General features: G+C 45.5%; 1 protein-coding gene across 2 annotated transcripts in view; it reads left to right on the top strand.

Annotated features, from left to right (window-relative positions):
* LOC126981302 (serine/threonine-protein phosphatase 6 regulatory ankyrin repeat subunit C-like) overlaps positions 1-13,896 on the top strand; it is a 120,228-nt gene that overhangs the window by 72,367 nt on the left and 33,965 nt on the right. For both annotated transcript variants that reach the window (XM_050832232.1, XM_050832231.1), the window contains exon 3: positions 2,717-2,815. In XM_050832232.1, coding sequence (XP_050688189.1) covers positions 2,717-2,815 — 99 coding nt within the window. The remainder of the gene's footprint in view (positions 1-2,716; positions 2,816-13,896) is intronic.

The raw sequence follows: 13,896 nt of genomic DNA, 5'->3' as shown, positions 1-13,896 counted from the left end.
TATATACTGTCCTTCCTTCTCCCCCACCTGTACCTTCACCACTAACTCACCGCGTCTTCTAACTTCATCCTTCATTAAAAAAAAATATCAGGGTCACCGTAGCCAGATTGTCGTACTCAGAGCATAGTATTTACCGGTTTCTGACGCCTAACTATTGCCAAGAAACATCAGGAATTAACTATTTTAACTCGTCTGCTGCGATTGGCACGGATTTGGCTTTCACTGGTAGCCTGGTAACATAAACTCCCAGGTCTTTCTCTGCCTCTGTGGTGGATAGTGGAGTGTTTCCCATGTGGTATTGGTGTGCTGGATTCCCCTCCCAAGGTACATGACTTTATATTTTTCTTCACTGAATTGTAGCAGCCACTTTTTGATCCATTCCTGTAGCTTGGTGATGTCTTCTTGTAGGAAATCCGCAGTCAAGGAGTTAACGATAAGTATAAGTGAATCTCCTTATTGGGGTCCACGAGACAGTTTTGGGGTCGGAAGTCGGTAAATATAGGAGGCTAAATAAGACAATCTGGCAACGTTGATTAGGGGTGACTGCAAGTAAAGTAGGGTCTGTCTCCGGCGTGTCATTCCTCAGGTGACAAACGCCGCCCCAGGAATTACAAGTCACGAGTCATTCCCCGCGTCCGTCCGGCAGGGAATAACGTTACCAATCTTGACGTATATGTACGGCCGGGGTGTGTGATTGGTAGATGTTGTCTTGATCTGCCGCCTTAAATTGGTCAGGGTCACGCCAGTCGACCCAGAAATAGTGCACTGTCTCTCTCTCTCTCTCTCGCGCACACACACACACACACACACACACACACACACACACACACACACACACACACACACACACACACACACACACTTTGCTTTCTTTCCTACTGTTTCCTTTCTCTATCCAGTTAATATTTTCCGTTCTTTCATTTTCTTTCTTCTCCTTATCTTCCTTTCCCTTCCTTCCTTCCTTCCTTTCCTGTCTTTTCCTCCTCCTTTCCCTTTTCACCTCCTCTATAGTGAATTTTCTAACTCTTCTCTTTCTTTTTTGTCATATGTAATTCATCTTCTCTCTCTCTCTCTCTCTCTCTCTCTCTCTCTCTCTCTCTCTCTCTCTCTCTCTCTCTCTCTCTCTCTCTCTCTCTCTCTCTCTCTCTCTCTCTCTCTCTCTCTCTCTCTCTCTCTCACAGTAATGGCAGTGACGTCAAGAGTAATGGCAGCGTAAGAGGCGAAGTGGCTCCTCAAACACATTCCCAGCGCTGTTTCGACGAAGAGGCACCATCGATGAAAGGGGTGAGGGGAGGAGGGAGGGGGGGCGCCTTAATATTGGTCCACTTTCCGGGTATGGGGAGTCGTTACTGAGGAATGCAGAGGAAGGGGTAATTTTCCTGTTTCCTGTGATGGGTGGTTACAGCGAGATTAATGGAGGTGGTGGTGGTGGTAATGAGTGTGGTGTTAGAAGGGCGGGTGACGTAGTGGGGATGGGAAGGTGTGGTGGGTTTGATGATAGTGTTGAATATACATACATACATACATACATACATACATACATACATACATACATATATAGACAGACAGACACGTACATACAGACAGACAGACAAACAGACAGGCGTACATACATACAGACAGACAGACAGACAGACAGGCAGACAGACAAACAGACAGGTGTACATACATACATACAGATAGACAGACAGACAGACAGGCAGACAGACAAACAGACAGGCGTGCATACATACATACATACATACACACATATATACAGACAGACAGACAGACAGACAGACAGACGCATATGCATTCACGTACATACATACATACATACATACATACATACATACATACATACAAATCAACAAATCAACAGGAAGCGAACATTTGTTTCCTTTGCCCCGCGTGGACACAAAAAAAAACATTCTCGCTCATAAAAAAAAAAATTGTTGTTTTTGTTTTTGTTTTTTGCTAATTTCATCCGAAGCAATTTCGTTAACAGTACGAGTTTTCAGTTTTTTGTGTGTTTGTTTATTACGAGGAAGCTTCTGTTAAATTATCTCGAACTATCTGTCATTCTTTGCATTAATATATAGCTTTGTTGATTCAGATAAATCTCTTGCGTAGTTATTTTCGTGTTAGGAGGGAGTCGTGATGATGGGGTCGAGGGTGTCAGAATAGAAATCCGTATATAATCTTTCTTGGGTCTACTGACGGCGTAAACAGGAATAACATTGGTAAATTTGATATAAACTCACATCTTGATGGAGTGATATTAAAAACGATTCACATTCTTTGGAAAGACGTACACTAAAAAAACTCCACTACCATTCTTGGACGGACGTAGACTGCGAGGTGATTTAATTGAAACTTTTCCGAATGATGTTTATTTTATCACTCACAAGTGTCTCATGGCGCTAGTGTTTAATAATCTAGTCCTGTCTCCTATATATTCAGTTTGTACCTGAGATATATATATATATTAACTGTTACATCCATGACTCAATCAAAGCAAAGTGGGGGAAAGTGTAAGGGCAGAGGATAGACATTTCAAGCGTCGTTTATCGGCTTCTTAACGCTACAGAGAGTACCTTCCGCCTTTTACCATAAAGTAAATTGTGCCTTCAGAAATGGTGATGTATGATGTATGTGTAAATAACCATGCACGCAGACCCATGCTCACGCCGCGCCCACATCACCCATCCCTCACCACAGCCTTTCTTCCCTGCAGGAGGGGTTCGCCGCCGTTCACCTGGCCGCTATGTACAGCCGGGAGGAAACCATCCGTCACCTGGTGCAGAAGAAGGCCGACATCAACGCAGCAGGAGGGGTAGGTCAGGCGCGGGGGGCGGCGGACCATCGCAACGTGGGTGGAGGTGGTGCTGACAGGCCAGGCAGATCACTCAGGCTTATAGTGAAACCAAATTGTCGAGTCCCTTTTGGTGTTTTCTCCCGCGGGTCCATTTCTCCCCTCTGCTCTGCCACACAGTCCCAACACCTATTCTTTCCTCTCATGTTACCTATAGCTTACATATGAGAGGAAGCGATAGGTGTTGGGGCTGTGTGGCAGAGCAGAGGGGAGGAAAGGACCAGCGGGAGCCAACGCCAGACCGGCCTTGACATATTTGGAAGACTTTAGGAGTTATCGCTATTCACGAGACACACATGGAAGTTTCTTATACCCAACACACACACAAACAAACGAACACAGACTCAAACACAAACACGCACCGAATCAGTAGGAGTTATCGCTATTCACGAGAGACACATGTGGAAGTTTGTTATACCCAACACACACACACTCAAACACAAACACGTACAGAATCAGTAGGAGTTATCGCTATTCACGAGACACATGTGGAAGTTTGTTATACCCAACACACAAACACTCAAACACAAACACGTACAGAATCAGTAGGAGTTATCGCTATTCACGAGACACATGTGGAAGTTTGTTATACCCAACACACACACACTCAAACACAAACACGCACAGAATCAGTAGGAGTTATCGCTATTCACGAGAGACACACCTGGGAGTTTGTTATACCCAGCACACACGCAAACTAACAAACACACACTCAAACACAAACACGCACAGAGTCAGTAGGTTAAGTCAAGGAAATCCTGCGTGACATAGGAGACTCGGGCGGGAAAGGAGCGTGGGAGAGGCCGGTTTGGAGAGCACGGAGGCTTGAGCAGGATGGGCGGAGGGACGGCAGACACCACGGCCTATATTCTCAAACGCATCGGGACTTCTTTTTTTTTACAACAAAGGAGACAGTTCAAGGGCACACAAAAAAGAAACAATGATAAAAAAAAGCTACTCGCTGCTCCTACAAAAAAAATCAAAAGAGAGGTCATAAGACTCTCGCTGAGGTTGTTATGGGTAATTCCATGGGTAGTTTTATGAGCCTAGGGATAGTTTGACAAGGCTTCTACACCATGAACGTGAAAAAACACTCATAATAACCCAACTAATCTCCTTTGTGGCCTTTGAGATATTTGTTGTGAGAGCCAAAAGTGTCTCAGAATATGGGCTCAAGGGGACTGTAGGTGCTCTCCGCTTACGCCCATGCCTCTCCTTATTTGAGTTAGGGTTTATAGAAGAGATGATTATACTCGATGGGAGAAGGTGAAACAACGGTAGGAGGTGAGGGAGCGGGAAGGAAGTTGAGTGAAAATGTGGGTCATGTTGTTTTATGATACGTGGGCAGAATAAAACTCAAGGCGTGGGTAAAGAGGAGACGAGGAACCGGTTAGGGAGGGAGAGAAAGAGGGGAAGGGGTAAAAAAAAAGAGTATATGTTTAGTTAATGGGATGAAATAGCCTGAAGAATGGGATGATTATGCTGGCAGTGTAATGATGATGGAAACACACACACACACACACACACACACACACACACACACACACACACACAGTAATAGCGTCAGACATAAGTGGCCTCAAAGATTTAGAGTTATAATAGTTTCCAATGTGATCTGAGTCTCCTGGAGGTCTTTGTCTTAGGTGAGGGCTCTGTTCTATCCCGGGGCATAGACTAATGACTAGCTCCCACGCTCTTGCCTTCCCTGAGCGTTGATAGGCAGGTCCGTAGCAGCGCCAGGAAGCATATCATGTGAGTTTACTTTAACTGACCTTCATTTCAGCCAAGGCAGGTGGGGCAGGAGTTCGGAGGAGGAGCAGAGAAAAGACTGGAGAGGAACGAGGAGTTAAAGTTGGAAAACACTCATATCTAACAGTCAATATATTTTTTTTTCTTTATTTTATATTTATTTACTTATGTATTTACTTATGACCAAAAATTATACCCATATTTTCTCAGGCTCTCTCCACGTGTTGGCTGCACCAGAAACACTCCCGATATGCCCGTCTTTCCCCCCCGTGTAATGAATGAGTTGTGTCACTGTTTGGCAATGGCGGCTTGAACAGGTAGTTGGTGTGCATGACTGTAAGCCTTTGTTCCGGCGTGGCGGCCGCGGCAGCCTCGTCACTGTGGGAGGCGGAACATGATGACGTATTGGCCCACTTTCCGGGTATGGGGAGTCGTTACTGAGGAATGCAGAGGAAGGGGTAATTCTCCTGTTTCCTGTGATGGGTGGTTACCAATACGTTCATTTGGTTCCATTGGTTTTCAAAGAAATTATTTCCCTCTTACTCGACAATCATCATCATCATTATTATCATCATTATCATCACTACTATTTATTATTATTATTATTATTATTATTATTATTATTATTATTATTATTATTATTATTATTATATTGTCATTACTGTTGATGTAATTACTCCCTTACCTCTTGATCCAACACTCACGATCATCACCATCACTGTTATCAGCCACGCCCGACAACATTCTTCAATCGTACCTCTGGGCCGGGCGCCGCCAGGCCGTGCCGCGCGTCGCTGCCGGCAGCGTTGCGGCACGGGCAGGGAACATTACCTGATAATAGGTTCGGCTCGGCCCCTGTGTGCCCCGCATTGATCTCGCCCACACATGACACGCCTAATGGGGACGCGCCTCCCTCGTGACCCCTCGGCCCATTGTCCCAGTGTTAGGTAACCCTCCTTGCCGGCGGCCCCGCCCTCCCGCCCATTTTGAGGCCATACAGACGCATAGCTCTTCTCAGGAACTCTATTATCCCGTGTTCGGGAGAAACCCGTTTGTTGACACTACTGAGTGCCTACTTAGCGCCGTTTACCCCTTCCATGCCTATCGGGTGGGCAGGATGATTTTATCAGTTTTGATATCAGCAAATATACACAAGCTAGATAATAAATGGCCTCGAAATTATATAAATGAAAGAAAACTAAAAATATAGAGAGCCCTTAGTTCAAAGGAGTCACATTACAGGAGTAAAATTTGCGAAAATTATTCTAATAGCCCCATTAACGTCAAGTAAACCCAACAGTAGGGCAGCTATTACTGTTGTGTTTATTATTATTATTATTATTATTATTATTATTATTATTATTATTATTATTATTATTATTATTATTATTATTATTATTATTATTATTATTATTATTATAAATTTTACTACTACTACCATAATTATTACTCATTATCTCTATTATCACTGGAAATATTAAAAACCATCATCATCGTCTATCATCATCGTTACCTCGGAATGCTGGAAGCCTATCGTCTGTCACCTGTTCTGTGCCCGTCACCTTCCATTTGTTCTGCTGGTGCGGCACAGGAAGCCAACCCTCTCATGATCCACAGAAGAATGGCCACGTTTTCGAAGTTATGTCGCTGGTGGTCCGGGTCTGGTATGTCAAGGCCGATGTGTGTGTGTGTGTGTGTGTGTGTGTGTGTGTGTGTGTGTGTGTGTGTGTGTGTGAACGATATAATGAAGCTCGTTTCGCCAGGTAATTTTTCTTCCTTTTTTTAACTGTAAGGAGGCTCTAGTCTGGTGTATCTATTAATAGCAAGTGTAGTTATGCAAGAGTGGTAGTAGTAGTAGTAGTAGTAGTAGTAGTAGTAGTAGTAGTGGTAGATAGGTAAAGTAATATTCGTTGTTGTTGATATTTTTGTTATTGCTATTGTTATTTTAGGGTCATCCTGGGTCGTTTATGTTCACCGTGTTCTTTTCTTTCTTGTTTTCTTTTTCGTATACCTTTCAACATCTGACCATCGCCATTCTGACTCTGCCTCCGTTTCCATTTGACCTTGTTCATTCCTTCTCTCCCCTCTTCCTCTCTTCGCGTTCAAATTAATGATCTCAGCCGTAACCTACACTATCTGATGCCTTCAGTGGTACATATATTGTTTATTTTCCTTCCCTTCCATCGTCAGTTACTGGTCTTCTGGTTCCCTTGAAGGTATTGTGTTCTTTCCAGTATTCGCCTCATTCCTTTATCCGGCGTTCCGTGTTTGCCCGAGTAATGGCGTTGCGTTGTTGTCCCGGCAGCACGGAGGCGTTACAGCACTGTGTGGCCCTGTAATGGAGATAATTGAAGCTCTTAGAACTGTCAACCTTCTTTCATGTTTTTGTTCTTGTAAATGACAGGCCATTTGGTGCTTTACGTGCCTCGTAGCAAGGACGTGCGTGGCTCAGGTACTTCTTTTTTTCTCTTGACGCTGATCATTATGGCGTGATCGGGTGTTGCGTGTCTGTGCGGGCAGTGTCAAGTTCAGAGCGGCGATGCGGCGCGCCAGTAAGTCAGGCTTCACGCGCCGCGTAGCCACAAAAGGCTGTTTTCTTGTCATAAAATAGGGGAAGGTGCCTTGCCTGCACCCTTACCGGCACACTGAGCTTCATAGCAGCCATAATTCTCTTTTTATTACAAAAATTTGCCCTCATCATACTTAAGGCCTCATTAAGTTCCATAATCCTAGATAAAGTAACATCTTTTTGGGATAAAGCAGCACGACGCTGCGCCAGCGTGTTCCCGGCGCACTTTTCCCTGCCTGCATTACCTCGCTGACCCTCGAGCAGGGGGGCGAGCTGCTGACCCCGGGGCAAGGCTTGGCGGCCTCCTGTACCTTCAGATCTCGAGGAGAAGGTTTTCCTTATTCTCGCGGTGATAAGGCATCACCATCATTAACAACACACTCATGCACTGCCATCATTCGTCATTCAACTGTTAGTCAAGATCGTCATTAACTGACCTACAGTCCATGATCCTCTTTGCCCTTTGACGAATGCCTCATCGGCAGCCCCTGAGTCGGGAATTTGTCCCCTCGGCGTCACCCCGACGAGGAGCCAGCCACACACCTTCAGTCTAAGTTCTTTCGTTCGTATTTATCACTTAGTGCAAGAATTTCACACACACACACACACACACACACACACACACACACACACACACACACACACACACACACACACACACACACACACACGGTAGATCAGTGGATAGAGCGTCTGCCTCACAACCAGAAGGATCGGGGTTCGATTCAACGGCCAGGTGAAGATAAGTTGGGTTTATTTCCTTTCACGTGTAGCTCCTGTTCACCTACCATTGAACAGGTACGCGACGTAAGGCAAGGAGTTGTGACCTCGTTGTCGCGGTGTGTTGTGTGTGAGTGGTCTCAGTCCTACCCAAAGATCGGTATTATGAGCTCTGTGCTCTTCCGTAGGGGAACGGCTGGCTGTCTCGAGAGAGACCCGCAGCAGACCAAGAGGTGAATTACACACACACACACACACACACACACACACACACACACACACACACACACACACACACACACACACACACCATTGCCATGGGTCAATCATTGATAATCCTTTCTTTTTTTTAATTAATTCCAAAGAGCCCGCACTCCCCCCCCCCCGCACTTTTCTCCTGCCTCACGGTGGGTAGCTTTCCCCACTTCACCTTTCCTAGAAGTTCCCGAAAAAGTTAAATAACTCAATAAGCGTCAGTACTCAGGAACACACTCCACCCCCCCACCCCCCACCGAGCAGTCTCTCCCTTTCACAGTATGTTGTTGCCGCACACCATTTGTTCAGGAGCGTGGCAAATGTTTAAATTCACCCCATGACCATTTGTATATTACTGAGGCAGCGGATTGCATTATATAGTACTGTTATTATTTACTAAGCTCTATTTGGCTGGGGTCAGTTGTTACGGCGCTCAACTCGAGGGAGCCTCTTGGTGAGAGAGGTAGCGCTTACTTGTAACTGTCAAGCTTCTATACTTTAGGATTAAGGGAATTTTAGTTTTGGGTAAATGTAAGTCAGGTGGTCGTTGAAAATGTGACCCTTTGTACCCCCCTCGCCACCCCCCCATCATGATTCAGCGATCGTGTTTAACTAAGAAGCAAACATCAGCATCAGCCTTACGTGTCTACTGGTTTACATGTCTTGAAGGCCCAGAAACCTTACCTCTGTGCCTCCTCCCGTCGCCCTGCCCGCGCCAGCCTCGTGTCCTGGTCCCCCTTCCACCCCCCCCCACCCCCCCCCTTCTCCACGACCAAATTCCTAATGTAAATCCGTATTGATCCGCATCCAGCCAAAGTTGCCGACGGTCCTGCAATGCAACGACAAACTTTTGCTCGACTAACCTTCATCACGGCCGCTGAAGCCACGGAGCGCACGTAACACCGCGGGAACTCCACACGCCCAGCCCCCTCACTCCCCTCACCACACTAAGGGTTCAAGGGCTATATTTTTAATCTCGGCGGCCAGACACACATATTAACCCGGTAGCTGCGGGGATCATGTTTCTTAATGGTCCCTTTCAGCGAGAAAAATGAGAAAAAATCATCACACACACAAACCATTTCATTAAATATATATCAAAGCATTTGTGATCAGTTTATGCATCATCTATTTTGGGGGTTTATATCATGGCACAAATTTGGCCCGTCGCTGGTACACGGTAAAGCCACAAATTTGGCCCCTCGCTGCTACTGGGTTAAACAAGGCTTTCGTAGGAGTTGTGGGCATTTCCATGGGTAGTTTTATGGCCCTGGTTGACCCTTCTTCTTAACCATGAATCAAAAAACTCTTTAGAACGAAATTGATTTCTTTTTCGGCCTTTGGAAATAGTTTACACACACACACACACACACACACACACACACACACACACACACACACACACACACACAGACACACACACAAGAATGTTAATCCCTACCCCCACCCACCCACCCCTACCAGCAGTGTCATGTTCAGCGTGGAGGCTGCCACTGCCGCCATGGCGTGACTGCAGGACAAAAAAAGTCGGCCAAGAATCATTGTTTTCAGGGGATTTCAGACGCGACCAAACATTAATAACACGACGATCGCCCTGACCTCAGGAAGGCTTGCCGCGTGCTGGAGGGAAGGCGTCCAGCTACATGCAGACGACTAACGAAGTGCGCATGGTAACCTGAGCCCTTAAGAATAACAAGGGGTGGCGGTGGCTGAACGGATAACAAGACGGCCCCGCGTTCAGGAGGACGCGAGTTCAATCCCCGCCCGGTGCCACCAAGCTGGGATTTTTCAGCCCCCGCCGAGTGTCTTAAAACTACCCACATGCTGTCCAGAAAACCACCTATCAACCCGGACTCTAGATTCTAGGATTAAAGATGAGCTCCGGGAGGGCAGCATGAGCCAATGCAAGATGGCGCCACTATAAACACTCGCCTGCGCCAGAACGGGCCGGGTCGACCATCAGGATCCACCGGGAAGAAGCCTTGGACCGACCATCAGGATCCACCGGGAAGAAGCTTACCGGCGCAAGAGGCCGCGACGTAAAAAAATAAAAAATAAAAATAAAAAGCCGCCAGCGCTAGTATTACAAGGCTTAAATATATTTTCTTCAAGTTTGCGGTTCCGCGTTGCAGTAATTAGACCAGCAACGAATCTTCGGGCCCAGGTTCGAATCCCAAAACGGGCAATCGGCGTGTTACTCACCCAGCTGTTCATCATCCATTAGGGGATGGTCGAGAAATAGATACCCGGGGAACCTTGGGGAAGGTTGTCTGTGGAAACCCGGATGTTACACCGGCCTTGTGCCCCGGAAAAAATGGGTATTTACCACCACAGGCGCAAAGGGCCAGTGCGACGGAAATGAGCACCGTGGCTACGCGCTGCCAAAGTGTGTACCCCAACTTTACTTGTCCGTCCTTAGAGTTAATGTTATGTAGACCAGTTTTGTACCTTAACCCCAGTGCCTGGAGCCACGCCTCCACATGACGAAAAGGACTCCGGATGGTATCTGTTGCCAACAAGATGGCGCCACTATAAATACTAGCCTGCGCCACTGGCGAAAACGTAATTTTTTTTTTTTAAATGCAGAGGCTGCGGGGGACTGGTCAGGTAATGCAGTTTTGGACACTCGGATATAATCAGAGTAACTCGAGACGCCTTTGAAAAAAGTTCAAGGAGTCCGAAAAGACCACGTCGCTAGCGAGTCTGTGCAGTGTCTGGTGGAGCCCTGCGGCCTTGCGAGTCTGTCGGGGCAGTTAAGGTGCTGGTGGCGGGCATCAAGGTGAGCGTCACGTCACGTCACGCCCCTATCGGTTACTGGCCTGCCCCGCCCTCACCCTCACCCTCACCCTCACCCTCTCCCTCCCCCTCCCCGTCAGTTCTCTCCCACACGCACGCTTATAATGAATCACGTTTTCATTGAACAAAAAGGGGCGTGGCTGCTCCATGCGTGAAACCTGCATTATTATGAGCATTATTATTATTATTATTATTATTATTATTATGATGATGATGATGATGATGATGATGATGATGATTGATATTACTTTAAGTAGCAGTAGAAGTAGTAGCAGTAGTAGTTATTTTTTTATATTGTATATTTTCATTTTTAAATCATTTTAATATATATATATATATATATATATATATATATATATATATATATATATATATATATATATATATATATATATATATATATATATATATATATATATATATATATATATATATATATATATATATATATATATATATATATATATATAATATTTGTATTCCTCATCAAAAAATACAGTTTATAGTGTTTTTAATAAACTGTTAAACGTAAACGAGGGATGTAATGTCTTTAGTGTGTGTGTGTGTGTGTGTGTGTGTGTGTGTGTGTGTGTGTGTGTGTGTGTGTATTAAGTGCAATTACACACTCCTCCGTTAAGTAGGGTGGCGGAGACTGAAGGTCGCACGAAGTCTCCCTTGGTTTACGGGCGCTGGACTAACGCGGGGGAGCAGCCTTCATTACTGCAGCATTTCGTCACACCGTCACACTAATTCCTTCCTCCTCAAGGTGGCGGATGTCCCTGGAGATAAACTTTAGTTCGAACAACATAGTTTAGCATTTTCATGTCCAATTACGTATAAAACTTAAATTTTGCAACCCTTTTTCAGGTCCATCTTAGCACTCCAGTGGCGCAGCTGTTTTGCCCAATATTATTTCCCAGAACAGTGTGTGCTGACGTGACACTGGCCAGCGTTGTGTGTGCCGCTTCTTTGCCCGTGTGCCTGCTAGAATATGTAGCAGTGTCCTTACAGGCAGAGTATTAATAGAAGGGTTTCTTATATCATTATGTTGAGTAGAGTGTTCCCTGACCCACGTGTGGTGTGTCCGTCTCTGACGCGGACCACCACGCTTCCTCACCTGCCTCACCTGCCTCACCCGCCCACAACCCAGAATTATTGCCCATATACGTTTATATATATATATATATATATATATATATATATATATATATATATATATATATATATATATATATATATATATATATATATATATATATATATATATATAATTACGACATATACATATATATGCGTATATATAAATATACACTAGATATACTTATATATAATTACATATATAAACTGTGCCTAAAAATGTACTGTTTAATTGATTTCACTGATGATGTACACTGCCGTGGCCAAGGTTCAGGGCGCTCCCTGGCGTGGCCTCCGCCTGACGGGTAGAAAATAATTACTCACCAGCTGAGCCCAGTAATTTATGAAGTGACCTAAGCAATCATCAAAGACTGTTTATTAAACGTTTCTAAATGTATTTACTTTCTAAATACCGATTGCCTTGTCCGTGGCGGGCCACAGACGGCGGGCACCGCTGCGCCTCACGCCGCGGCCTTGGTCGCTGCGCCAAGTCCCCGGAGCACCTCTTGAACAGGAGCACTCAAGGACACGTTCCAACATACTCTATGACAGCAACTTAACTTGTTGATGTTTTCTTGTTCAGACATATATAAAAGTACTGGTGGTTTCTCGAAATCCCACCTCACCGGCTGGCACTTCGAGAAACTCCCCAGTAAATACTCGTCTTGTCCTGACTCGTGTGACTCCCGCAGCGGTGCCGCGGCCCAGTGATTCGCCACCCTAAACCACCTCCCAGTAGACACTTGTTGCTTGGTCTCTGACAGTAGTGTCCTGTTGTTGCCTTTACGTTAGATCTCACAGTAGTAAACATTCTCCTGCCGCCGTGGGCCTGCGTGCTATTTCCTGTGTCTAGCTGAGGCAGAGTTCCCACCTTGAGGTCACGTTTGCTGTTTATTTACAAAGCGATCAGTCCCTGTAAATTACTGATTCACCTCACTGTATCTGTCTGTACTACACTCTGCCTCAAGAACCTCAGCTGTCTTACTTTCAATCACATAATGTAACTTCTTATCCTCCCCTCCCCCACCTCGTTGGCTCATTGCCCGCCCTGTCATCTTCCGCCCGCACGAGTGCTACACTCTGGCCTGTGTTAGCAGCGCACAGCCAGCAGCCGTCCCCTGGAGTGTCTTGCCTCCCACGCAGCCATCAAACATTCTCATTCGCAGGAATATTCACTGCTAACCTGGTCATGTTTCTTGCCTAGTACTAAGAACCCCTGAACCGTCAACATTTTCAGTGTTCCATAAGATTGTATTGTACTTTAGTGTAAGTGGTTAGTTAAGTCCCTGTCAGCTGTGGCGCCTGTTGCGTCTTTGTTACTGTTTTCATGTGTGTATGTTGTCCTCTGTAGGGCGGCCCACTCCTCAGAACACGTGACCTGACCTTCTGTTGTCTGTCATTTAATGAACGATTTCCCTTCAGTGACCCACAGAACGCCGTCACTTGCCTTCATAAAACTCTTTCTTTCCCTTTCCCTCTCGTGTTTCCTTGTCTGAAGACGATTTCTGTCGCCTTCTTTGCAGCCCCACCTACAGACTACCATTCACATGGTTTGTGAGCGCGCCAACACCGCCCACCGCTTCATGGGTCGCGGGACACTAGTGCAACGCTCCTCCAACGTCAGCGGTGATGATAAGCGGGCCTCTAACACAACGCTCAATGATGTATATTGCTTGGTCACCCTTCCTCCTTCCTGTGTGCTGTGTGTGGTTGGATGACGCTCGCGCCTGCCATTATCACACACCAATATATATATATATATATATATATATATATATATATATATATATATATATATATATATATATATATATAT

This window comes from Eriocheir sinensis, chromosome 47, assembly GCF_024679095.1.
Source record: "Eriocheir sinensis breed Jianghai 21 chromosome 47, ASM2467909v1, whole genome shotgun sequence".
NCBI lineage: Eukaryota > Metazoa > Arthropoda > Malacostraca > Decapoda > Varunidae > Eriocheir > Eriocheir sinensis.
This window is presented reverse-complemented; position numbering and strand designations above follow the sequence as displayed.